The 25,095-nt window shown below is 36.5% G+C and overlaps 4 protein-coding genes across 7 annotated transcripts in view; 2 read left to right on the forward strand and 2 right to left on the reverse strand.

Annotated features, from left to right (window-relative positions):
* Nucleotides 1-1,288, forward strand: part of LOC103459171 (probable polypeptide N-acetylgalactosaminyltransferase 8) — a 40,961-nt gene extending 39,673 nt beyond the window's left edge. Inside the window, exon 13 of the mRNA XM_008400504.2 lies at nt 53-1,288. Coding sequence (XP_008398726.1) covers nt 53-217 — 165 coding nt within the window. The 3' untranslated portion in view covers nt 218-1,288. The remainder of the gene's footprint in view (nt 1-52) is intronic.
* ada2b (adenosine deaminase 2b) lies at nt 210-21,743 on the reverse strand. Of its 4 annotated transcripts, none has more exons than XM_008400500.2 (10): nt 21,664-21,743; nt 7,151-7,538; nt 5,325-5,544; nt 4,393-4,603; nt 4,181-4,308; nt 2,848-2,938; nt 2,659-2,767; nt 1,662-1,819; nt 1,376-1,578; nt 215-396 (listed from the first exon to the last, which is right to left on the reverse strand). In XM_008400500.2, exons 2-10 carry the CDS (start codon nt 7,449-7,451, stop codon nt 309-311), a joined length of 1,509 nt encoding a protein of 502 aa, XP_008398722.1. In that variant the 5' UTR covers nt 7,452-7,538; nt 21,664-21,743; the 3' UTR covers nt 215-308. The 4 variants fall into 4 exon arrangements, with proteins under 4 accessions (XP_017158296.1, XP_008398722.1, XP_008398721.1 ...); XM_008400499.1 differs by lacking the exon at nt 21,664-21,743 and adding an exon at nt 21,413-21,598; XM_008400498.1 differs by lacking the exon at nt 21,664-21,743 and adding an exon at nt 8,757-8,994.
* On the reverse strand, nt 9,049-15,886 carry atp6v1e1b (ATPase H+ transporting V1 subunit E1b). The gene is made up of 10 exons (XM_008400497.1): nt 15,775-15,886; nt 15,589-15,650; nt 13,939-14,004; nt 12,704-12,813; nt 12,416-12,482; nt 12,240-12,329; nt 11,047-11,115; nt 10,560-10,654; nt 10,395-10,482; nt 9,049-9,645 (listed from the first exon to the last, which is right to left on the reverse strand). Exons 2-10 carry the CDS (start codon nt 15,619-15,621, stop codon nt 9,583-9,585), a joined length of 681 nt encoding a protein of 226 aa, XP_008398719.1. The 5' UTR covers nt 15,622-15,650; nt 15,775-15,886; the 3' UTR covers nt 9,049-9,582.
* LOC103459165 (bcl-2-like protein 13) lies at nt 17,509-24,560 on the forward strand. The gene is made up of 2 exons (XM_008400496.2): nt 17,509-17,671; nt 21,687-24,560. The coding sequence occupies exon 2, from the start codon at nt 21,834-21,836 to the stop codon at nt 22,482-22,484; it is 651 nt and encodes a 216-aa protein (XP_008398718.1). The 5' UTR covers nt 17,509-17,671; nt 21,687-21,833; the 3' UTR covers nt 22,485-24,560.
* Nucleotides 24,561-25,095: the final 535 nt, after the last annotated feature.

Below are 25,095 nucleotides of genomic sequence, written 5' to 3' on the forward strand. Positions count from 1 at the left end.
TGTTTTTTTTTTTTCTGGAGGGAAGTTAAAGATAAAATCATTTTATTCACAGGGAGGACAGATCCAGAACAGAGACACCAAGAGATGTCTGGAAGTAGTGATGGGAGACATGGACATCAGACTGGTTCTCCAGCAGTGCAGCGGTCAGAGATGGACGATACAACATGTGATTACGGCACAGAAACGGCACATCAATTCAGAGAAACAGGTACTGTGACCTGCAAGGCCAGTGCTCCATTAGAAGAGGCAACATCCTGGCATTTTTTTATTATAGTTCAAGTCAAACAGGATCAGTTATGATTAGACGGTCATGAATTATCAGAGATGAAGGCGTCCCATTTGTTTTGCCACAGGGTGAAAGCTCTGTCTTTAAGTTGATCTGGTAGGGAGCTGTACCTGCAAACAGAGATGACCAAAACTCAGGACAGCTGTAAAAATGATCATCTTAAGCTTCTGTGTATCTAGAATCTACGGAAGAGGATTAGGGCCACTGAGATTAAATGAGAATATCTTGAGATTTTTTTTTTCTAGATAAAAATCTAGATTTTTATCTCAAGATGAGATTTCTCTTTTAAAAAATCTAGATAAATCTAGAAACTGATACAATCTAGATTTTTCTAGATTTTGTCTAGAAAAAAAAAAGATTGATGTTATGCACACAATCTTTTTTTTCCCCTGGATTTTCTAGATAAAATCTAGATAGTTTTTCTAGATTTCCCAAAACTAAAAATCTGGATTCTATCTAGAAAAATCTAGATTAACTCTAGATTAAACAACTCAGGGTTTTCTAGATTTTTATTTTTTTTTTCCCCTAGCGAAATCTAGAAAACTGAGATTCTTATCTACTATGTACTATGACGTCGAAATTATGTCTCATCTCGAGATATCTCATTAGCCACTTTAATCTTAGAATTCTGAGATTAAAGTCAGAACTGTTTTTTTTTTCCCCAGTGGCCCTAATCCTTTTCCTTCAGTCGTCTCTTGTCACCGATGTGAAGGAATAGATGATTTTGTGTTTGATGGTCCCAGCAGCTACGTAAACAGAAAATCCTCTGTTCCTTCACATGAATGACGAAAGACGACTGAAAGAACAAAGCAGATGACTTCATCTTTCTAGCAAAAACTCTGCAGCAATTCAAACATTGAGCTGAACGTAACAGAAATGTTTGTTTTTCTAAATCCATTATCTGTGTTCTTCTCTATGAACCCAAATATGTATTTGCATTCATTAATGTGCAATCTCTGTAAATTTATCTTCAAATTGTACAAATAAAAAGTGAAAGAAAAACGTGTTAAATGTTCATCATTCAAAATATGAACAGTAAAAAAAAAAAAAAAAATCCCTTTAGTTCCATGATGAGCGTCATGAACTGACCTGATGGAGTTGGCAGCCAGCTCTTTCAGCGTGCCCAGATTAGCCTTCAGACCTCCGATTCCTACAAAAGCTTCGTAAAAGTCGTAGGAGAGTCCAGTTGAGCCGAAGAGAGCGGGATCGTCTGAGCTGATCACCAGAGGGTGACCTTCGGACATCAGAACGGCTGCAGGGTGGTTCCTCAGATCCGACACCAGCTTCAGCACCTGCACAGGAGTCACAAACCCAGATGCTTTCACCATTAAAACAAACATGTTGTCCTTCTCATCCAGCAGCTCTGACAGGATACCTGGTTAGAGATTGGGCAAAGCTCCACAGCTACCTTCCTCTTCCTGGAAAGCTCTTTGGCGAGAGGATGGTGTGCCAGAGCATAGCCGTGCCCGATACGAGAGGTATTGAAGAGAAGAGCATCTAGAATGTTCTGATCTACGTCTGTGCCTTCATCGTCTGCAGAAGTGGAAAGAATTTTTACATATATTAGACGTGGTGAACTGGTTGTATATAAGCCGACTCAGTCACTCCAACAGTAACTTCAAAAACAAAATTTTAGGTCCAGTATCTGGAGCAAGTCTTCTTGTGAACTTTGAAAAGGACAAAACTAACTTACAGGTGAGTTTTCAGCAGGAGGATCAAAATCCTCTGTTATGTCATGTTTGTCATTTAGTATAGTATGTCATTTTTTTGGACATTTTCGACATTAAGGTATAGTATGGCCAAAAATGACATACTGTACTATGATGTCGAAAATGTCATACTATATGCTATGATGTCAAAAATATACAAAAAGTGACAAGTCGACATTTTCGACTGTCAAAAATGTCCCAAATTATGTAAAATGTCCTAAATATGATGTACTTCACTATGACCTTGAAAATGTTCAAAAAATGACATATGTAGAAAATAAGGCAAAATGACACATACCATATTACGATGTCAAAAATGTCCCAAAAAAGTTTTTTTGTGGACATTTAAAAAACTGTCCAAAAAACTGTTTTAGACATCCAAAATGAGGCCAAATGACACATAACATGCTAGGATGTCAAAAATGTCCAAAAAATGAAATAGTACTATGACGTCAAAAATTAGTTAAAAATGACATATATACTCTGACATACTGTACAATATGCCAAAAATGACATGTTTTCAACAGTATCATGTCAAAAATGACACATACTATATGGCATTGAAAATGATGTGTAATAATCTAAGATGTTTTAAGGCTTTAATTTTAGGTGCCTCCATGTAAGACGTAAGGATTCGCGTACACAAAGTTAAGATCCACTGACCCGTCTCTCCTGCATGGAAGAAGTACGGCAGCGATGCTCCCAGCTCAGCTGGCAGCGAAAGAGCTTCTCTGAAGTACCAAAGCGTCCGCCCACTGTTCTCCCTGCCGACCTACAAACCAAAACATATCACATTATGACAGGAAGTGGCTCACTGATGCCACTTGAATTTACAACTAGAGAAAGTCTTGCCATGTCAAATCCTGCAACAACGTCTGGGAAGTCTTTCTTCAGCTGGATGGCCTCTGTGACGGCAGCCCTGACCTCTGATATGCCCAGAGCCCTGAAGGAAGCAACCGTAGAACCGAGTCACAAACTACAACAAAATGTCAACATGTGAATTTACAACAATATTCAACAGAAAAACACTTTGTTATAAGGATTTGCCAACAGTTTCTGCTTAATTTGGTCAACTGGTACGAGTCAAATCATATAATAACGTTGAATTTAAGATTTATGTTTTAAACGTACACCTATTATATAAATCTGAACATCTTTACAATGTGATCAATTTCCTTCTTTGTTTATTGAAAGTCTCTAAAATGTGTCTATTGAGCATCTTTCAAGACAAAGTCTGGCATAATTTTTTTAAAATCATTAGACAGAATCAATCAAGTAAAATGTTTAAAAGATTAAATAGAAAACACCAATATATCTTATAGTTTAATGGAAAAATGTCCCAGAGCCATGAAGCTCTAAAATGGTCCTATTTTTTATTTTTTAGAGTCAAGTCTCATCAATTATGTAAAAAAAATTATTCAAACAAATATTAATTTATTATGGAGCAAACAATTAATTTTTAGCATTTGGAGAACAGCACACTTTATATTAATGATAAAATATTTCTTCAAATTCGGTTTTTACATTAAAAACAAAACTTACTCCCATTTTATTGCAGCTGCTTTTTTTAAAATTTATTTCTTGTACTTTTTCTGTGCAGGATATTATGTTGTCAATTTGCCTCTAATTCTTATTTTTATTTAACTTATTTTAACCATAGTTTAAATGCAGGCTTATATTCTACACCCGATTTAAATATTTTTCATTTTTAACCTTACAAAACTTATACAGAAATATTTAAATGGCAAGAACACAAGTCATGCAGAAAAAAGCTCATTATAGGGAATTATAACTTTAAACTTAAAATCAGTCGTGCCTTTTAGCAGTAAATTGGCTAACTTTTAACTTCAAATAAATAATAAAAGAAAACTAGAGAAAAGAGTTGATTTTGTTAAAAAGGAGAAAATTAAGTCCATATGCTTCATATTTGTGTAAAATGTGTCTTTATAGCATCTCATTAAAAGTCTGAGTGCTGCTGAGGCCACGTCGTCTCCAACAGCCAGACACTGACATCTTTCTCTTTGCTGCTATTTCTGCTTCAATCATGAGATAAATAAATGAAATTTTAGTTCCATAAAATAAATTCTTATGTGTGGAAATTGAGACACATGGTTCCCACTTTATTGAACCGGCACGAATTTCTTTTGCTTTATCCGTAAATCTATTCGATCTAGTCATTTTATACCTGTGGACTGAAATTATGATCCTGGCTCCAAAAAACTCTGGATAATTTCGTTTGAACTTTGATGTCACTTCCTGGAACATCTTCAGAGTCCAGATCTTGTCGTGAATCGTTCCATCAAGTTCATACGTCTGAAACGGAGAGAAGAAAAATGTGTCTGCTGGAACTGGTGTTTTATCAGGAGCTCAAACTGATCGTGTGGGCAGAAAACGAACCCTGGACAGACCGCTCCTCAGCTCCAGGTACATGACGTTGTCCCTGTGAAGCTCCTCTAATCCCTGGTAGATGTAATCCCTCAGAACGGGAGCGTGGGTGATCAACCCCGCAGCGGCGATGAAGGCCTTCTCAAACTTCTCCCACACAACATCCTGGTTGGGATATTCACCATCTGGATTCTCAGTAAACAGTGTGAGGTGCTGGATTAAACTGGAAAACACCCAGAGGGGAACATTTCAGATCATTTTCCACCATTAAGCAGGATAACAGTGAGACCTCGTAGTCCAGTAGATTTGGTTTGATTGGGGACAAAAACTGCAACATTAGTTACGTTTTCAGCTGCTGCGGTTCGTTTTACACTGAACTGTGTCAAACTAAACAAATTAAAAAGCCTGTTCCCCTCCTCGTCTGTGGTGGCGCTGCACCAAAAACCTCTGAGGAAAAGACTGAGCGCCACTTCCTTCTTCACAAACTGTAAACAAAGACGGATTGGCATCAGATTTTAGCAGTTGTAGGATTTCGCTTTTGTCTTTTCTGATGCATTTCTACCTGCAAGTTTGTTTTGGTTGTATTTTCCCAGAATGCCCTGCACGTTAGTCCACTTCCTGCTTTATGTTTCTGTTATGCACTGGGTGCATTTACCCAGTGCACAGCATTCTGGGTAAATACAACCAAAACCAACGTGAGAATCTAGCGGTAGAAATGGCTCATGGTCTTTTACAAATGACAAAAGAGAAATCCTACAATCAGTAAAATTTTGTGAAGGAGGACGTTGTGCGCTGTCTTTTCTTCAGAGGTTCTTGGTGCAGCGCCACCACAGGTGAGGAGGGGAACAGGCTTGGACTGACACAGTGCAGCGTGAAAGCAAACCGCACCAGCTGAAAACGTAACAAATGCATCACGAGTGAAAACATCCTTAATCTCTACTAACCTGCTGTCAAATCCTGCATTGTCCTCTATCCTGGCTCTGAGCGACTCCAGCAGCTGCCAGTAGAAGCAGTCCCACCGAGGGAAGGGCTGCAGAGTGGAGAACAGGAAGCGGACAGAGTTGTCCCACGTGAAGCAGATGTAGCAGTGAGGTCTGTAGGTGACGTTCTTCACCAGCCATTCGGCGCTGACCAGCGATGAACTGTGGATGTGGAGAGCGGCGCCTGTGGGCAGAACATACAGCAGCAACCAACAAGGACATGCATCAGCAAATTAGTTGAAAATGGTTTCAAAAACAATATTATTGTTGATCGCAATATCTCCTGGAGTAATTTATCACAGAGTAAAATTAGTTTTTGTGACAGGCCTGGGCAGAACCGTTCTACCTCCATGATCACACGGGTTCAGGAACTGCCACCTCATCCACAGAGGCAAAGATAAATTAATTATCCAGAGAGGAAGTTCTGCACACACCGAGGAACGGTGCCAACATGATGAGGATAATCTGCCTCATAGAAAGAGCATTTAGGCCGTCATCGCTAAAGAGGAACAACCCGGCATCTGCAAACAGCCTGTGTACACAAAGATGTTTGCTGCCGTTGATGTCCAGGATGCACCACACTTTGTCTGCGTGACGTTTGGGTCCGTGTCCTATTCAAGAACAACCTGAGCTGTAGCTTGAATCTCATTTGTATTTTTTTTTTTTTAAATCTTGGGTTTATCTTTGTTTATATTCACTTTGTGAAGGTATTACAGAAACTTTATTTGCTAGCATAGAAAATGTGGTAAATTCATACATTTATACATCTTATTTGTAGTTGTCTTCCATCCTTTTGCTGTGATTTTAAGAAAGAATCAAGAAAAACAACTTACACGTGTGATGGGTTTAGTGTAAAATAATAAATATGTGGAGAAGAATCTCATGCTCACTTTTAAGCATAGCGGTGGCTCTATGATGGAGTGGGCCTGTTTCTCCTTCTAAGACCCAAGAAATCGTGCTAAAGATTAAAAACTGTAAATTTAAAAAAAAAAAAAAGAAAAAAAAGACCAGTTACCACCATTAAATAAAAACTAAAAATGGGTCCTTTGGTAGGATAAAAGCTAAAATTCAAACAAATCAGGACTAAATTCCCACCTGTTTAGAGTTGTCTTTGATAACTAATAATTGGAACATTTATCAACACATTAGTTGCATATTTTCTTGATAATATTTCATAATTGATGACTATCTGATGTTTCTCTGGTCTAAAACACTTTGAACTGTCTTGTTGCCAAAATGTGTAATACAAATATACTTGACCTGACTTAAAGGGTTTATGTTTTTGTATTTCTATTTGGGTTTCCACTGCTTCTGAAAACGCCTCAAACGTTTAAAAAAAAAAAAAAAAAAAAAAAAACACCAAGCAAATTTTTTTTCCTTTGGTGTCTGTAAATCAGCAACCCTAGTAGAACTCCAGCATGTTTGGTGTTCTGGTTTTACAGCTGTATGCGCGTACAATGGCTGCTGGAAAAGGCAAGCGTTTGCTGCATTTTTGTTGATTGTGCAGGAGGCTCTACTTTTGCTTTTCAAAGATGTACAATTGTACATCTGTTTGCAGCTAATTTCAGGTGAGAGTTTCAAAGTTTAATTAATGGGGGCGTGGCCAGCAGTAGCCAAAATTGGCAGAATTGACCAGACTAAAATTTCATAATCTAAAAACAATTCTGTGCAAATGTAGTGAGCATGTTTTATAATACACGTAGCTCAATCCTAACGTGTTCAAGTTGGAATAATATTCCTAATAAATTGAATTTGTGTAATTTCACTGATATATCCACAAAGTTAAGTACCTTTAGGCATCTTCTGCAGCAGCCTGTAGATGGCGCTCTTCTCGATGAGCGGCTTCGCCTTGAAGAAGTGCAAGGCAGGAAGGAAGAGCGTGGCCGCCATCTCCTGCTCCTTAAACCGATGCAGGTTGGCGTCCAGCTTCTGCTCGGCCGCCGTGAGCGCCAGCAGGCCTCCCGTCTGCCGGGACGCCTCCTCACGCATCAGCAGGTCCCTGCGAGCGGGGTCCGGCATCCCCGCAGATTCCCTCACAAGCCACAGCAGGGGAACGCAGGTGAGCAGAGCCAGGCAGAGTGAGTTCACCATGTCCTCCCTACCCCACTGGGAACACTGGGAGGCCTACTGGGACATGCTGCCGCTGCTTCAGGTCAGCTCAAGTTATCTGCTTTGGTGCTGAAAGCAAAAAAAGAAAACACACAGTGACATATGCAACAGCAACAAGTTTAACAAATCAACCTGCCAGTGCTGCGGAAAAATTAGGACCTTTCAGACAATATAGACCGAGACCTGCAGCTAATCGATTATTCTGACGATTGAGTATCACATTCTGTACATTTTTATTTTACCACGTAAGCTTGTTTTATGCAATATTAAAAATATGTAAAAAGTGTAAATATACAATTCAATATTTTTTTCCAAATACTAAAATTTACATTTGCTGATGATGCATCTGCAGCTAAATAAATACTTCAATAAGCTGCTTCACCCAACATCAGTACATTGCAGGACTTATTTGCTTTTTTATATTATTAACCAATCCAGCAAAAAGTGCCTAATAGGAGATTCAAATTCAAATTCTGTGAAAATTCTATTTTCATAGAATTTGAACCAGGTGAAGTTAAAACTACGAGGGATTCTGGATAAAACATAATTACAAAGAAAGAAGGTTTTGTGTCAAAGATGAAAAATGTATATATTTTTTGCACAATTTTGTTTTAATTACTTTTTTTTGGCAAATGACATGTTTTAGTGTCGGCATATTTCAATTTATGATTGATTACTAAACTAGTTGACGCTTAATTCAATAATCAATAAATCACGATTAATTGCTTCAGTCCTTGCAGCAGCCTTTGAACAGACAATCTGATAAATGTAATAAAACATGAGCAAAAGAATGTTATTCTTTTTTTATTCAGAAATTGATAAAATATTTGAAAAATAGTGTGATTTAAAAACAATTCAACAATGGGTGAAATATATTAAATGGAAAATATTCTTAAGTTTAGCATAGTACTCACAATCTCTCAAACAAGAACGTAAAATTACAAATAATTAAAAATATCTTTCATTTTAAAATTTAAAAAAATCTCAAAAATACATTTTAAAAAACTTGATTGGGCACGTATAGATAAAAAACTAGAAAAGATCATTTAAAATTAGTTACACAACACAGATTGGATCCCAGGAAGATTAGTAACCAATTTGGTGGAAACTAATGGGGATCCTGCAAAATAAGCAGACCACATAAAACGCCTAATAAAATCAAGTTCTGAAAACACAAATTTAACAGTTTACCAAGAATAAAACATGTCTAAAATCTCAGATTGCAAATTAGAAACATCTCCAGTCATTTTATTTTAAAGCTCTTTAAGGAAAAAAGCAGCTACTTACAGCTCAGATCCGCCCGACCAAAACGCTCGGCTTGTTTTCGCGGAGACAAACTGCAGCGGGTGAGCATGTCAGCGAAATCCTCGGAGCGGCCGGATAATTGGAGCATTTTTGTCTGACTAATACCATGTGATAAACTAATGAAGGAGGCATGAATGGGCAGGATGAGTCAAAAAGAGGAGCACACAGGAAGCGCCGATCATTTAGATATCTTTATGTTGTTTTTACATTTACTCAGTTTAACATTTTCAGTTGGACACGATCACAAAAAAAAAAAAAAAAAAAAAAAAAAAAAACGAGCACACAAACATAATTTAATCTGGAAACCTCATATACAAACAGTGTAGCTTCTGGAATGATATCGGTCACTTCTCAGACAGAGAACAACGTACACTTGGTGTAACATCAATAAATTAACTCAGTAAGGTCATGGATGGTGTTTTTGTTCCTAGGATACCATTTATTTGTCTGTGATTGGTTGGAGCAGACACCCATTAGCCACACAAAGCCCCATGCAGCTTTATAATGTGCGGAGAGGTTTAGAAAACGAGCAGAAGCTGCGACACAGAAGCTGTTTTTGTCATGAAGACTGATCCAATTAGAGGACAACCTGTTAAACATTCAATCCGTAAACTCAGACCACCGAGAGCTAGCCCTCCCTGCAGTTAGCAGAGCGCCCCCGTCAGGAGATAAACAGCAATACACCACACAAACAACAACACGTCTTTTGTGCATCAGCAATTTGGTTTCACAGACAAAGGAATGATATCTCCCATATGACATGTAGAAAATAAAAAGGAGCTTTTTGTCTCGAGCACAACGAAGGATCTCAGTCCAAAAACTTGCGGTTCGGGTTGGCGCCGAAGAGAGCCACTCGGATCTCAGGCATCATCTGCAAAGTTTTAGACATTATAAAATCATCAGCAAAACAAAGACGACTGAATATCATCAGTCTACTAGAGCTGCTTGTGCGTCCACATTTCTTCAAACCAGATACAATTTTAATCAGTTTTTTCTAAAAGAAATTGATCAAAATGACTGAAAATATTTTTTAAGCGGCTTTTATCTCAATCATCCCTTGTGTGAGATGAGAATATAGTCAAAATATCTTCTGGTAAAATTGTGCTTGTACTCTAGTAAAGAGACAATTTTATCAGAAAAAATGTCTTAAAATGATGAGAAAATAATTGTTTTAATGAGAACAAACGTTCAAAGGAATTCAAAGGCCAAATAAATGAGAAGCTGTAAAACATCCCTGTCAAAACAAGATGGCGGCTTTAAACAAGATGGCGGCTTCCTATGGAAACCCAAGGAGAGCATTGGCGAAAAAAAAAATAAAGAAACAAAAACAAGATTTTTCAAAAATTAAACCTTCAAAAACCAAACATTTGATTCATCTCCTTAAATTCTACTACCAAAAATCAACAACTGCATGAAAAGTTGTCAAGCCAAAGCAAATTATTGGTATTATTTGGTCGGCACACAATCAAAACAAAGCAATAAAAACTCCACTACCACACAAGAAGAAGACATTTTACAACATAAGTATCTAATGGCTTTATAGAAACTAAAAATATACAGAACAACAAAAATCTAGAGGGGAAAACAGATGTAAACATACGAGTTGTGCGTATTTTTTACCTGCTGAGCCATTAGGTCCAGTCTGCTCTCCAGGGTGTTGGAAACTTTGATTTTCCCGTCGCCGTTATAGATCTCAATACCTCCAGAGCTGCAGAAAGCAGGACAGATTAAAACCCAAAGACACAAAATCTGCAGGAGAATAATCTGATCCATGTTTCAGCTTACACATCTGGAGAGAGGAAGTTGTCCTGGTCAATCCGGACCTCCAGGTTGTTCTTCACAGCTGCTTTATAGATGGGGATGTTCTTCTGGATGGACGTCTTAAAAACACACAAGTTCTTCATTTAGAGGTTTACATATTTTAGAAAAAACATAAAATCTTGTAAAGTATTTTTCCTTATAGTGTCTACTGTAAATATCTCATTTGAAATTAGGCAAAAAAATAAGGCAACTTTTCAGCAAAATACAGGAGTAAATTCATTAATACTAATGAAAAAGTGCTACTTCCATTAGAATATAATGACATTTTTACCATGTTATAAGTGAAATAATCTGCCAGTGGAACTTAAAAGAAGTTCTTGTATCCTGCTGAAAAGTTACTTGTAAGTTAGTTTTGTCTTATTTCAAGATATTTGCAATAGAAAATAAAAAAATCCTTGGAAAGATTTTGTTTTTACAGTGTAAACGTAAGATCTTGACACCATTTTCTCACCTGTACCGACTGAATGTCCTGTTTACGACAGCGGATCGTCACCTTGGGCTCCAGCAGCTGATAGAAACCCTAATATGAGAGATTATAAAAAGAAATGCACGCTTTCATGTCTTCATAGTTTAGGTCAGATTTGCTTAAGTCTAGAACTGAAGTCAGAGGAACGTCTAAAATCCTCTGAACTTGTGGTGGGAATTCATCATTTATCGCAAAAAGTTTCTTACCATGGTAAGAATTTTGATTTATCGTTTTCCCATAAACTTCAGTTAATGATCTTAAATAAAAATCAAAATTGACAGTGTTATTGGAAATTTTCTTTTTACCATTTTGTCCACGAGTGCATTAATAAATGAGCTGAAACTCAGCTTAGGTTGCTAGGTGACGAGCGGAACTCTGCTGAGGTTGCTAGGTGAGGGACAGCGGCTGCTGATTTATGAAGTTACATTTTGGAGATTTTAGAACCATCTCACTTTTTCAGACACACAAAAAAAAAATTATTTATTGCCAAAAAACAGCTGGGTGTTTTTTTTTTAAGTGCTTTGGCTGTTTTTAGAAGCAGTTGGAGTACAAAAACATGAAAAATTAGAATTTTGGTATTAATTTTCTTTTATTTATCTTTTTTTATCATTATCACAAAGTACAGCGATACATTTCTACGTCCATATCACACAACCTTACTCTGAACTCTATAATCTGACTAATTTAATTTAGTTAAATAAGTTTTATGTAACAGTTAGGAGCCTCACTAACATGCCAATCTAAAACTGATCTAGCTGAGTGAAGTGATTTCTATAGAGAAACCTACAGATTGTTCACTGAAACAAAAGGGTTTTTTTTTAAAAAGAGATGCTGCGGCTAATTTTTTCTAACCTAGAACACCACAGGCTAATTAGACTCACATGGTCTAAACGGGAAAACTTTAAACACATATAACTGCAGAGCCAATCTGAGAAAAACTGTACACAGCAAAAGATAAGGCACCATATGATCACTGTACAGAATAATACAATTAAGTTGTTTGTTGGCAATTTCAAGGAAGTTCCCAGTTAATCTAATACATAGGCTAATACCCAGCAGATCACTGTGTCTTCTTTATGAAACCAATAGAATCTATTGGATTACTTTAATTTATTGGATTAAATGTGATGTATTTCCTATCGTAAATATTAAAGATCAGGTATAAAACGTGAACAAACCTGCAGGATCAAACCGTCCAACAGAGCTGGGTACCTAGCTGGATCTTTAGCGATGTTAGCAAGCCGCTGGCGAGCTTCGTTCAGCATATCCTGACAGGACAAACATGGATCAGATTTGTTGTCATTTCCACTCAACCTGCGTATCTCACTGCTGTGTGTGTGACAACAAGGCTTACTGAGATCATATCATCGCGGGCCTTCAGCACCTTCAGTCGAGCCTGGTTCATCAGGTTTGACATTTGACTGTTGGACAAATAACAGACACATTGGAGCTGCTTAGATTGCTAAATGGATCTATATTTATCCATGCAGACGGAAAGGAGGCGGGCTGGTTAGAGGGAACCGCAGGGTGAAGAGCTGAGACACAATTATAGGAACACTGCTGCGCACACAGCTGCTCCTTTGTTCCTGAAGTGAGAAATAAAAAGATTTGATGTGTCCTGTGATGTCCCGCCATCACTTACATCTTCTTCTGCTGCTCAATCTGCTTCTCTTTCTTCTCGTAGTACTCCATGATCTTCAGCCGCTGGGTTTGGACCAGACGGCCCTTCTCAATGTTGAACTCTTCCTCTGCCTGCAGGGACACATTGGGTTATTCTGGCTGGATTTAAAACACTTCAGCTCACGTATTGAAAGGTTTATTTATTAAGAGATCAGTTTGTGGTGTAGAGATCCTTTCCTTTCCTTTTTTCAGTCCAAATATTAAAGACAAACCTGAATTTATCGTGTGTATTAATTCATGAATACATGAATACAATGGAAATATTTAATTAAAGTGCATACCTAACAAATTCTGAAAATAAAAACATTTTTCTATTCTCTTTTTACGTGCTTATTCAGACCTGGATGAAACATTTCCAGACGACACAGGAAATAGAAATGATTCATTTGGGTTTAATTTTGTAAACTTGTTTTTCATTTTTAATATTTGGTGAATAATAACTATAAGCCAGTCTTAGCTCTATCAACAACTTAAAGGTTGCTATGAGGAAATTTTTAAATAAGTTAAAATACAGAATATTTTTTGTGAAAAATATTTTATTACTACACTATCAGTAGTTATAATAAAAACAATAATGATGAATAAAAATGGCATATTATTTTGTGAGAAAGATAAAAGAACTCACAAATATATACACTACACTTAAAATTATTGTCTGGATCCACTTCACCTCACAGCTATTTAGGTTACTTATATTCAAATAATCATTTAAGTCAAAAATTATGGCGTCTCTGATGCTCTGATTTGCAGCTTTTAGCACCACCTAGTGGTCCTAGTGGCGAGTTTCACCCATTGAAGGACAAAATGGATTGAAATGTGTCAATGCTCATATTTTCTCTCTCTGGGTTCCAGCTATTTTTATACTATTACTAGTAGCTTTGGTAAATAACCAGATTTACTTAACAGACATTAGTTTAACAAATTATTTACTGAAAGTAAAGCTCATGAAAAAAAAGCCTTAATCAAACAGCAGATGTGTTTTCAATCATTTCCTGTCTGAATTACAGACCAACAGAAACAAAGCAGACGGTTTCCTGATTTCACAATAATAAAAAATACCCTGAAGGCACCATGTGACATCTCAGACCTAAAAACTCTGATTCAGAATATTATCAGAGCACAGAATGAGAAATATTTATTTGAAGCAACAATAATATTAATGAAATGATCAGTGTGTGATAATGACTGTGTTTATACCTTTGCATCAATTTCTTCTGCCTTCTCATTGGCCTCCTGCTCTATGAAGGCCATCATATGTTTAATCTGTGGGGGGGAAAAAACACAAGGAGGTGAAAAAAAATTCACTTTCCACAACAGGATATATATTACCATTTATTTAGCCAAAAAATTTGTCTCAACATAATTTTTTTACAAAAACATTCCTGTTAATCTGAAGCATATTTACAAGATATTTGTAATAATTTCCAAATGCAAGGCTCTTTGAACAAATCCATAATTTTGTGCAGAACAGATTTTTTCCCTTAATTTTTAATGTGTAACTAATGTGTAATGTGGATAACTGAAATAAAACAAAACGACATGCATCAGTTCTGTTGGTAGATATATTCTCTATAACCTTCCACATTATTTCTCCTTTTATTTGCAAAGTAAGATCTCTGATGGTATTTGCCACATCATTGAGAAATGTTTTAGATCACTTGGTTGCAGGTCAAAGCAGAGAAGTCTGTTTAAGTCTATTTTCTAAGACCTTTTCTTTTAGTTACTATTACTTTCAAATACAACTCAGCTACAGCAAACTTTCTGAGGATGTATAATCCTCTGAAATAATTTGAGCTTTGTCGAGTATTCAAAGAACTGCAACTCCAGAACCCGTGGTTATCGTCTGCAAAACCTGTTTAGCAGAAGTTACACCTCCATGTCTCTCCACCAGCTTTGCAAATGTAAAGTCTTTCATTCTTGACCATTCTTTGAAAAATAGCTTAAGCTCTGATTGGGTGGAAGTCTTGCCACAGAATGTCATTTGAATTTTGGTCTGTACTTTGACTGAGCCATTCTAACACAATGAAATGTTTGGATTTAATCATTTCCATTGTAGTTTGGGCTACTGCTGCAACACTAAAAATGTTTGCATGTTGGCTTAAAGAGTTAATACTGGAATTTACTTACTAATTTTAGTAATTAACATGTTAAATAATTTTGCAAACACCGTCTTGGTTTTATTATAAAGTGTCTTTTTATTCTTAACAGTTGGTTTAAGAGGTAAATTTATGCACTAAAATTTACCCCTGATATGAATAAAACTGACTGAATCTGAATAACAGACTATCATGGTAAAGAATTGGATAAAAACGAATAAAAACGAATTTTAAGTCCAGTGAAAAACCCCGACAGACATTCAGAAAGTTTCAAGTACTAGTGTTCAAGAACATTTCACTATAAAATGTGGTTTCTTTTGAGCAGATGAATGATTTACAGAGGGAGATGGAGGGATATTGAAGCCATGTTTAATGCTCAGATTTCTTCTGTTGCTAATTATTGGAGCTGCTTCATATTATTTTCCACCTCAGTCACTCCAAGTTCCTCATCAGGCCTTGGCGTGTTGTTCATCATGTGATCGTTTGGAAATATGACCGCAATAACTTCTGCACGACCTCAGCTTTAAATCACAGCAAACATAAACTGGTTTTCTTACCAGTAGCAGCCCTATTAGAGCCCCCAAAAACGCAGCCCAGAAGGTTTAACCTGCCAATGTCATCCTTCTTCCAGACGGATTAGATCATAAAAATACGTTTTTACCTAGTGTAGCTTTTAAATTAGCAGCATAAAAGATAATCCTACAATATAATGCTTTATGGAGTAAAGCTGCGTGTTTGAACACTTTGTTACCTGCTTCTGAACGTCGGCATCGCTGAGCGCCATGGTCACCGCTGTTTAAGGTACACCGAGGCCTTCAGGAGGGGAAAAACAAACACAAACACGGTTTTAAAACGACACAAACGACGGCACGCAGCTGCTACTAACAATAACAATATTTTAATTAAAAGAAGAGGGTTTTAAAATGTGTAAATATACCCGAGAATGACAGAAGAGACGGTTTGAATTAATCGCCGCAGTCGTGACTCGCAAAGATGTCCACAGCAGATCAGCTGACTAGCAGGAATCACCTGACGGTTGGTTCTGATTCACCAGAGAGAGCAACTGGCTCAGAGGCGCATTACCGCCCCCTGCCGGACCGGAGAGGAACGAACAGGCGGACATAAAATAAAATAAAATAAAATAAAATAAAATAAAATAAAATAAAATAAAATAAAATAAAATAAAATAAAATAAAATAAAATAAAATAAAATAAAATAAAATAAAAATAATTGTCAAAGTACTAATAATTAAGTACAAAAGTAATACATATGAAAGAAAAAATATTTTCACTTTTAAAGTGATCTTAATGAGTGAGATTTATAGATGACAATGACATAAATATTGGTCTCATAATAGGGATTTTGAAAGTTCAAAATATGACTGAAAGGATGCAGCATAAAGACCATTTGAATAAAAAAAGATCTTTCAAGAATTTTGAACAAACCATTTAAAACGATTTAATGCCATTATTCTATGAATGTGCTCCATGTAAATAAATAATTACAGGGTTTCACATCTTATGTTTGTAGCTTCCAATCACTCCTATTTTGCCATTATAAAAATTCATGTAATTTTATCTTGCATGTAACAATTATTTGTGGGTTAAAACCTATAGATTTATAAATTTTCTGTAAAAAACAAACAAACAAAAAAAAAAACTTTAAACAAATTAAAGCCATAATTTTACTATTCATAAAAGCTTATTTACTTAGCATTTTAATACCTGAGTAACAGCAGTATTATAAGAGTGTGTTATTAAGCAAACGTTTACACATGATATTGTAGATAACCACAATCTTTACTGCATAATTAATCAGTTTTAAATTGATTAAGATGCAATAAACAAAATAATTGTTTAATTTTCAACAGGGAGGTGACCATAGATACAGTTGTGAGAAGCTGAACTCAATGAATTTATTGAATTTATCTCCAAGTCATTCAAGATTAAAGTTTTATTTCATTTGTTTTATTTGTACTTGCTTGATATTTGGAAAATATTAAAATTAAATTGCAGTAATTATTTCACCTACACATTCCCAGGCTTTGTATTATTTAGTGCACAGTTACTTCATTGAGTGTAAACAGAGGAAGTTGCAAACAAAGAGGAAGTTCACAGCAAAGGGTTATAAAACAAAGGACGGATATAAACTTAGGATATAAAGACATGATTAAAAGTGGTGAATCTGTCCGAAGACGGCTTGCTTTACAGAAGAAGAGAAATTGAGAAGGTTGTCTTAGAAAACGATAAAACTAAAAATCTGCAAGACAAAATCATCGTGGCGCTCCTGAGCTTATGTTTTTTCCCCGTGCTGCCAGCAGGGGGAGCTAGAAGCTGGAAACTTTAGCTTTAGAAATAGCTCTTCCCTGTGTCTGACATGCATTTTCCGCTCATGTCACAGTGTCACCAGCACCTGCTGTGCTCTCTAATCTGTTTGGACAGAAAGCGTAAAACTCCAGAGACTGTTTACCTGAGTGAAGCACAGAGATCCGCTGACCTCTTTACAGGCCACAAACACAAAGGTTAAACTTTGATTAAACATTTAGTCTTTTTTTTATACTACATTTTCACTGATTACTGTCCAAACTTTCTCAGTTGGGATGATCAGCAAAGTCACGATTGACTCCTCTGCTGCCAACTGTTATGTCATGGATTTGTGAGGTGGGTGGGTGAGAGAGAGGGAGAGACACTTGTGGACAGCTTGTCCACCTTGTTATTCCCTTCCCAGCACCAGAATGCATTTCTGCCGATCTGCTGACCTGTGGCTTTGTCTCTGAATGCACGTCACAATCTGACCTACTCCTCATCTAGCAACTCTTCCACAGAGGACAGAGGTACTCCTGCTTTTCTTATAAATCCTTTTTGGGTTGCATTAAGTATTGATGACTTATTCTGTCCAGAGTTAAACTGACGTTTGTTTAGGAGGATTATCATGTTTGCAGCCGCGGTTCAACAAAAACGTGAAGCAAAAAGGGAATTCTTTTCTCTTGACATTGAAAGCTGACCTTCTCCAACCTGTGTTGGCTGCATGTTAGCATGGAAAGCTCGGCCTAAATCTCATTATTTAACCCCTCGTAATCTGCTGTTGATGTAAAGGACCAGTTGGAAACCACATTCCCATGTGGGACAGTAAATAAAGGTCCGTTTCTGAGCTGGTAGACGTGGACGAGGTTTGTTTTCTGGCTAACTTTACTGTTTAGATCAGGCCAGTTGCTGCTACAGTCTGCACAGACCTGCAGGACTACAAACCCTTACAGTTAAATTTCCCGCTTAAAAGTCATAATTACAAGTAAAGGTACAATAGACTTTCCTGAATTAAATAAAACACATATGCTCTTTGATCTTCAAGGTCTCACTAATTAATCTATTAAAGGCTCAGAAAGCTTAATAAAAATAATAAAACGCTGTTGGAGGACAGAAAATAGTTTTTCCCTTTGAGACGATAAGAGTGAAATATTGCTTGTGCTTAAAGAAATGGCAGCAAAAACTATTCCTTTTGGACACATTTACTTCAAAAACCTTCATAATTTTAAATTTGAGACTTTAAATCATATTGTTGTTGTTTAGAAAGAGCAACAAGGCAACATCACTGCTACATATTAAAATTAATATGAACAAATTTAGACAATGAAATATTGGAAGATTAGTACAGAGGATTTTTATATATTTTAAATTTTGTACACTTTATGGAAATTTAGGGTACATATCAGCATGTTAGAGGTTATTTCAGTATGAACTCAGTATGTCAGTCAGTATTTATTTCACATTTTTATACAAATACACAAGGTGAAAAACAGACCAGCTTTGAAAGTAAAAATAAAATATTTTAGCACCAAACTTTTTTGTAGAAATGGGTAACTTGGCAAACAAATGTAAAATTTTTTACAAGAATCATAAATATTTTAACCTAATTGTTGTCTGAAGTCCATTCAATTAAGTTTAGTTCAGTTTAATTCAGTTCTGATTAGCTCATGTAAATTTGATTTACTTCATTTTAGCCCGTTTGCATAAATATAGTGCATTAAAACGTCAAACTGAATTAAAACAGATACTTAATTAAAATTCTGATTATTTCAAACACGTGAATTTTGAGTTAATAAAAAAAGATAAGAAAAAAAATCGAGACAACAGATTTATATATTCAAAAACTTTCAGATCCCATTCAGTTCAAACTTTATTTCAACTGAATTCAGCTGTAATTCATCATCTTTTATTTAACCTTGAATGTTACTTGTACTCAATTCAGTTTCAACCAATTTTACTTTAATTCTACATACATTTGATTAAATTCATTTATTTCAAATAAATGTCTGTTCAAGCAAATGGAGTCGAACTAAATTACGTTTTTAACTTACTGAACAGTTCAGTTCAAATGCAGTCAAACTGCAGTTTGACTTAATTTCTTTTAGCTCAATATGGATCGAGTTGGACTGAATCCTATTGTAGCTAAATAAAACTGAAGCTTAATTAAATGTGCCTGAGTTCAACTCAATTATCTTCAACTAAAATTCAATTCAACTCAGTTCAATATAAGTTTAAACTGAACTAAATTGATTTGTTTTCATTGAAATCAATTCAGCTTGAACTGAATTTATTTGAACTTAGGATGAAGTTTGAACTGAATCATATTGATTCAGGTCAATATGAACTGAATCAATGTATACGGCACCTGAATTCAATTCAGATTCAACTGAACTAAATATCAGTTTTATTTAGTCTGTCTGGGGTTATATGCCACTTAAGTTTAATTCAATGTGATGTTTTAGAAAAGTGAACTTAAAACCAGACAGGGCTCTGAAGATTAGCAGTGAATACGATACAATATTATAGAGTGACCAGAGAGCGTTACAAATATCTATTCTGGGATTGGCATGAAGGGGACGAGTTACGGTAATCAAAGTTGTGACACAAGAAGGTCAACGTGCGACCTAAAGGAACGTCTCAGAAGAATTCATGAAGATGACATGTTTGATTTTATACCCACGAATAAAAAGCTACGTTTTCAGACTACATGTGAAAGCTAAGTCAGTACTTTAAATCTGTTGTGTTGGCGTTATATCACCATTTTCCAAGCTGCAGCACTTCCATTTCTGATTGACAGACAGACATGTATACGGCACCTAAACATAGTAAGATATGCAAGGCTAAAGATAGCAACACAGAGGAGCAAGCGAGCAATTTTTTCCAAAGGCTGATGTCAACGAGAACGCAGACAACAATCGCATGTGATTAACTTTGTCTGGAAAAACTGGATAACTTTGCTTATAAAAGAATATTCACGCTTTGTCACATTACAACCACAAACTTCACTTTATGGCAAAAAAACAACTGAAAAGTAACTGGGAAGAAGGTTTCTGAAAATCTGAAATCTGTGCTGTGCGTGATGGGTATTTATCACTTTTGCACAAGCAAAAGTGCAGCTGTACTGGAAGTATCATTTTTAAAGCATTGTGACAGATTCTCATTTAGGTCCAGGTCTCTACTTTGAATAGGCCATAGGTCTGCAACATGCAGCTCCAGAGCAACAAATATCTCTTTGGACTTTAATGGCTCTTAATAAGTTTGGTTAAAAATTATATACAGATATAATAATAAATGCATTTTTAGTTCTTTTATGTAGTACTTGTGTTTAACTTCCACAAAGAATAACACTAAAAGATCCATTGTGCCTTAAGATCTATTTTCTTGTCATAAGGTTGGAATCTGTGATTTTTTTTATTTTCTTACATCATTTTCCATCCAACAGAAAAAAAAATAATCCATGCTCTTTTTGCAACATTATACGTTTATCTTTATTTTAAATCCTAAAAATAGAAGTAAAATGATGGTTCCTCAAAAATAACACTACATTTTTTTTTTTTTTACAAAATATATTTATCTAATATTATAGGCTGTTTTTTGTCTAAAAGGCATGTGGCATTTGTGGCTCGAAGAGTCTTTTGGTTGTAAAGGTTGCAGACCCTTGGACTAGGCCATTCTAACACAAGAAAATGCTTGGATCTGAACCAAGTTTAATCGGATTTGAATTAGGGATGCAAGTTACTGATTAATTAGTTAATCTAAAGTTGACTGGTTTTATCAATCAACTAACAATTAACTGATAAGAAGCCATTTTCTTAAAACATAAATGTTCTCTTGTATGTATTTAAATAACAAAGAGCTACGTTTTTCATAATATGTTGGACGAATTTATGAAATATAAAAAATAGACGTTTATATAAATACCGTCTCTGGTTATTCTTTAATGAACATTAAAACGTGCTCAAAAAAGTTCAACTCACAAGTCTTCAAAATAAACCTAGCTTATTGGCATGTTTTTTTTTAATTTACCATCGTGTTACAATTTTTCTTGCTTATATTCCAGATAATATTCCGAATATTTTCCTCGCCTTCGCAGCACGTGAGTAATTTTTGAATGAGAAGTTGACGCAGCTACGTGATGCAGTTTCTGAATGAGCGTTGTTAATATGATCAATTAAGGAGATTGTCGAGTATTTATATTTTAAAAACAACTTAAGGAGTTTGTCGAGTGTTTCTCTTGCTAAACAAAACTGCATAAAGTGCATTTTACATACCACACCAGTTAGGACCGTTGATCTCTTCTGTTTTGGTTTGGCCGCCATATTTAATTTTGAATCAATTGCTAGGGATGACCAGTGGCGCCCTCTGCTGGACGGCGGCCAAACTACAACACTAAAAAAGTCTAAAGGACGTCATTAGTTTATCGACTAGATCTAACTTTAACCCAATAAACCATTAATTGACAATTAAGTGGATTAATTGTTTCCGTCCCCAGTTTGAATGCTTTTTAAAGTAATCGTCTCACCTCTGATCTGTGCTTGTTTGCAGCAACCAGCCTTCATTCTGGAGGAAAAGGTCCCAGTCGAGCCCAGCAGGGGGGATGGAGGCGGCAGTCCGGCCTCTCTGCTTTTGACCCAGGCAGAGACCTCTGGACCCTGGCACAGCGAGAGTCTGCTAGCAGAGTCCTGGTCCACGATGGGTGACATGGACCCTGAGGACACCAAGAGCCTCGACAGCAACGACGGGCCCGTTTTAGCCGGAGACGAGAATCACTCCTCCAACTCCGACATGGTGCACCTGGAGCGGGAGGAGGCGGAGATGCTGGAGGAGACCGAGGGGAGGAGATGGAGGGACGAGGACGAGGAGCTGCAGGCAAGCGTTCTGAGCTTGCTCAGTGTGGAGAGGGAGCTGGCGGAGCCGGACCTCCAAGCTCCAGAGGCGAAAGAGCTGCTGGTGTCTGCGGAGGAGCCTCATGAAGAGTTCAGGCACGTTGTTCCCCCGATGGCGCTGCCTCTGCTGCCCATTCTCAAACTGGATCCCCCCTCCACGACGACCACACCAGTCCCTTCAACCACAGCCTCCGAAGTGGAGGAGCACTATTCCACGCTGGGCCTCCACCCTCCGTCCATCCTGTCGCCGAAGGCTCCAGAGCTTCAAACAGAAGAAAGTCCAGAAGCTAAATTCTCACAGATTCCCCTTCAGGATGATGGAGAACATTCAGTTAAAGCAGCCGCTGCACATAAGACCAAATCTCTGAGCTCCTCCGAGCTTCTGTTTGGAGGCGCTGCGCTAGTGGCCATCGTAGGAGTGGTGGCTTATGGAGCTGTAGTCTACTGCAAAAAGTAGAAAAACGCATTTTGACTTGTGTCTTTTCAGTTCTCAGATGTATTCCTGCTGAATTATTCCCATTTCCTTTCTGAATTCTGCAGTTAAATTAGATTTTGTAGAAGAATGTAACACTACCTCGGCTCACAGAAGCCTTTTTTCTGTTTAATCTATGAAGAAAACTGACAAAGGAAACTGAAATCAGGTTGATCATGTTTGGAAAAGCATCTATCAGCACCAGAGAGCAGCATATAGATAAAAATGAAGACAACCAGCACATTTCTCTAAATGTCATACATCTTGCAACGTGTGTTCATGTTTTTTTCTGTTTCTGTGTCAAACTCCGGAGCCAAATCCGGCTTTTTATGCGCCATCAAGTTACATCAATCTGTCCCCCTAGTTTTTCAAGAAGAACTGTGGAAATTTACGCAAAATAACAGAAATCCCTGCTAATGTCTAATTTTGAATTTATTGCAAATTGTTTTGCAGAAAATGGGTCAAAATTTTGGGTTTAAGGGATGCCAACTCCCACCTTCAGGGGGCAGTGTTTCGTACTTTTACTCCACTGATGCCTTGACCTTACTTGAACTCAAGTTACAGTCCATGATTGATTTGGCGAGTAATTAAAAGTCACATTTGTCATACATAACCACAAATATTGCAAGGAAATATCATATAATCTATCATTTTGATTGCAAAAAACCCAGAAAAACAATTGTGAAATCCTGGAGGGACTAATCGATGTGAAAAGATGCTCAATTTGATTTAATTTAAATGCAGAGACAGCTGTTTATTGACATTGTTAATGGTTTTTATCAAACCATTCTGGCACAACTGGCCTTTTAAGCATGTTCATGATTTTTATAAGGAACAAAATCAAAATGAGTTTGATACCACTGATCTGGAGTTCGTGAATGTATTCCCTTTTGGATCTGATTACAGCTGAATGTGTAGCATGTGTTTAATGTTATAACATGTAAATCTCTTGGGTTTACAAAGCATTCAAAATTATCATACCCATTAAAACATTTTTACATTCTGCTTTGTGCTTTACTGGGATAATAATACAACGTGCAACAACAAAGCAGACCACACTGGTAACATTTTATACTATTAAAAATCAGAAAAAGCGTCCTGTGATTTTTTTTAACAATCTTCTTTTTCTACTTGATTTTCCTAAATAAAAGCCACTGCAACCGACTTTTAAAGGAAATCCCCTCGCTAGTAAACAGAGTCCACTTGTGTCATTTAATCTCTGAATGAATTTATCATATTTAGAGAACAACCAGGAACACAGCAGAGACATCAGAGAGAAAGTTGTTTAAAGCAGGATTAGGTAATAAAATCCCCAAAGTTTAAGGACGTGCAAAAGTTTATGGGGCGTGGATGCATTTCTATGAAAATGTTAAAAATGAATACAAATATTTTAATTATAGCAAAAAGCAATAGACATATAAACATTTAATTAGCAGAGATGTTTAAATCCTGTCGTCTGCACCATGTGAATTCAGCACAGATGAGGCACCATAAGCGGTAAAATCCCAGTTTAGAGTTTTATTGCAGCTTTGTGTGTTGGTTCAGTGAACAACCGTTATCCAAATCCTCAGGCAGGAAACCACTGGAACAGATAACCAAATGTGTGTGAAGCTCCTGGTGTCAGAGCAGGAAATTTAAAACACTCGATTTAAGTGTTGAGGACATGCACAGATTAGACACAAACTAAGAGAGAACATTTTGATTTTTTTTTTATGCAAAACAAACACAATTATGCTAATTTACTAGAAAACCCGGAACAACTAGGAGATGCTATTATTTCTTTATAGTTCATGTAGTTTGAATGTCTGTTTTTCTTCGTTTTCACCCATATTCTGTCCAAAACACTTAATACTATGAAACGGTGTGTGCAGTACTTTAAATCTGTTTTAAGGAATGATTTTTGTTGGATCAGTCTCTTAATATCTACTTCCTTTTCTCAGCCAATGTTAAATTACATCTTCAGGTACTTTGATCATAAACACTACATTGTTTTTCTTAGTTCACTCTGTGAAAAATACCTAAGCTAATACAAATGGACATAAAATAAAATTTTAGCTGCTGCTCTTTGTGGTTTTCTTATTTCTTAAAGACACGACTGTTTATCATTCTTAACTTTTGGGGAAACAGGTTAGAATAATGACACAAATGGAGAATACAATAAAAGAGCAGCTGGACTTTCAGATTATTTATTAGTGTTTGAAAAGTGCTTGTGTGGTACACCACGTGCTGGATCTGATTTCTACTAAATAACGTCACTTTCAGATATTATTTTTCTATCCTAGGTATGTTTTAAGACCTGAAACATTATCTTCTGCCCTCCATTTCTCCACTTCTCTCTTCAGCCAGTTTGTAAAAGTGATGGGCTTGTCTAGTCAAAGTCTGGACTTAAATTCAGTAAAGATGCTGGTGTGTGAGTTTGAACAAACTCTCCAATGTGGCAACGTTAACAAAAACTTGCAAAAGAAGAGAACTAAATTTCTTCAGAGTGAAGTAAAAATACTAGTTTTAGAGTGACATTACTTTTTATTTAAATGGGGCCAGATTGATTTGGGTAAATGGTTTCCCTTAATAGCATAAATTATAATGTGAAAACAGC

Source organism: Poecilia reticulata, linkage group LG23 (assembly GCF_000633615.1).
Source record: "Poecilia reticulata strain Guanapo linkage group LG23, Guppy_female_1.0+MT, whole genome shotgun sequence".
In the NCBI taxonomy this organism is placed as follows: Eukaryota; Metazoa; Chordata; class Actinopteri; order Cyprinodontiformes; family Poeciliidae; genus Poecilia; species Poecilia reticulata.

What these genes read in the sequence shown, in the direction of transcription:
- ada2b (XM_008400500.2), bottom strand. Translation starts at nt 7,451, where the DNA reads ATGGTGAACTCACTCTGCCTGGCTCTGCTCACCTGCGTTCCCCTGCTG. An exon ending in TGAGGAGCGGTCTGTCCAGG is followed by an intron (nt 4,309 to 4,392) that starts GTTCGTTTTCTG and finishes TCTCCGTTTCAG; the next exon opens with ACGTATGAACTTGATGGAAC. An exon ending in CTTCCATGCAGGAGAGACGG is followed by an intron (nt 1,820 to 2,658) that starts GTCAGTGGATCT and finishes CCACTTCTGCAG; the next exon opens with ACGATGAAGGCACAGACGTA.
- atp6v1e1b (XM_008400497.1), bottom strand. Translation starts at nt 15,621, where the DNA reads ATGGCGCTCAGCGATGCCGACGTTCAGAAGCAG. An exon ending in ATGCCGACGTTCAGAAGCAG is followed by an intron (nt 14,005 to 15,588) that starts GTAACAAAGTGT and finishes TCCCCCCCACAG; the next exon opens with ATTAAACATATGATGGCCTT. An exon ending in CAGAAGAAATTGATGCAAAG is followed by an intron (nt 12,814 to 13,938) that starts GTATAAACACAG and finishes GTGTCCCTGCAG; the next exon opens with GCAGAGGAAGAGTTCAACAT.
- LOC103459165 (XM_008400496.2), top strand. Translation starts at nt 21,834, where the DNA reads ATGGGTGACATGGACCCTGAGGACACCAAGAGCCTCGACAGCAACGAC.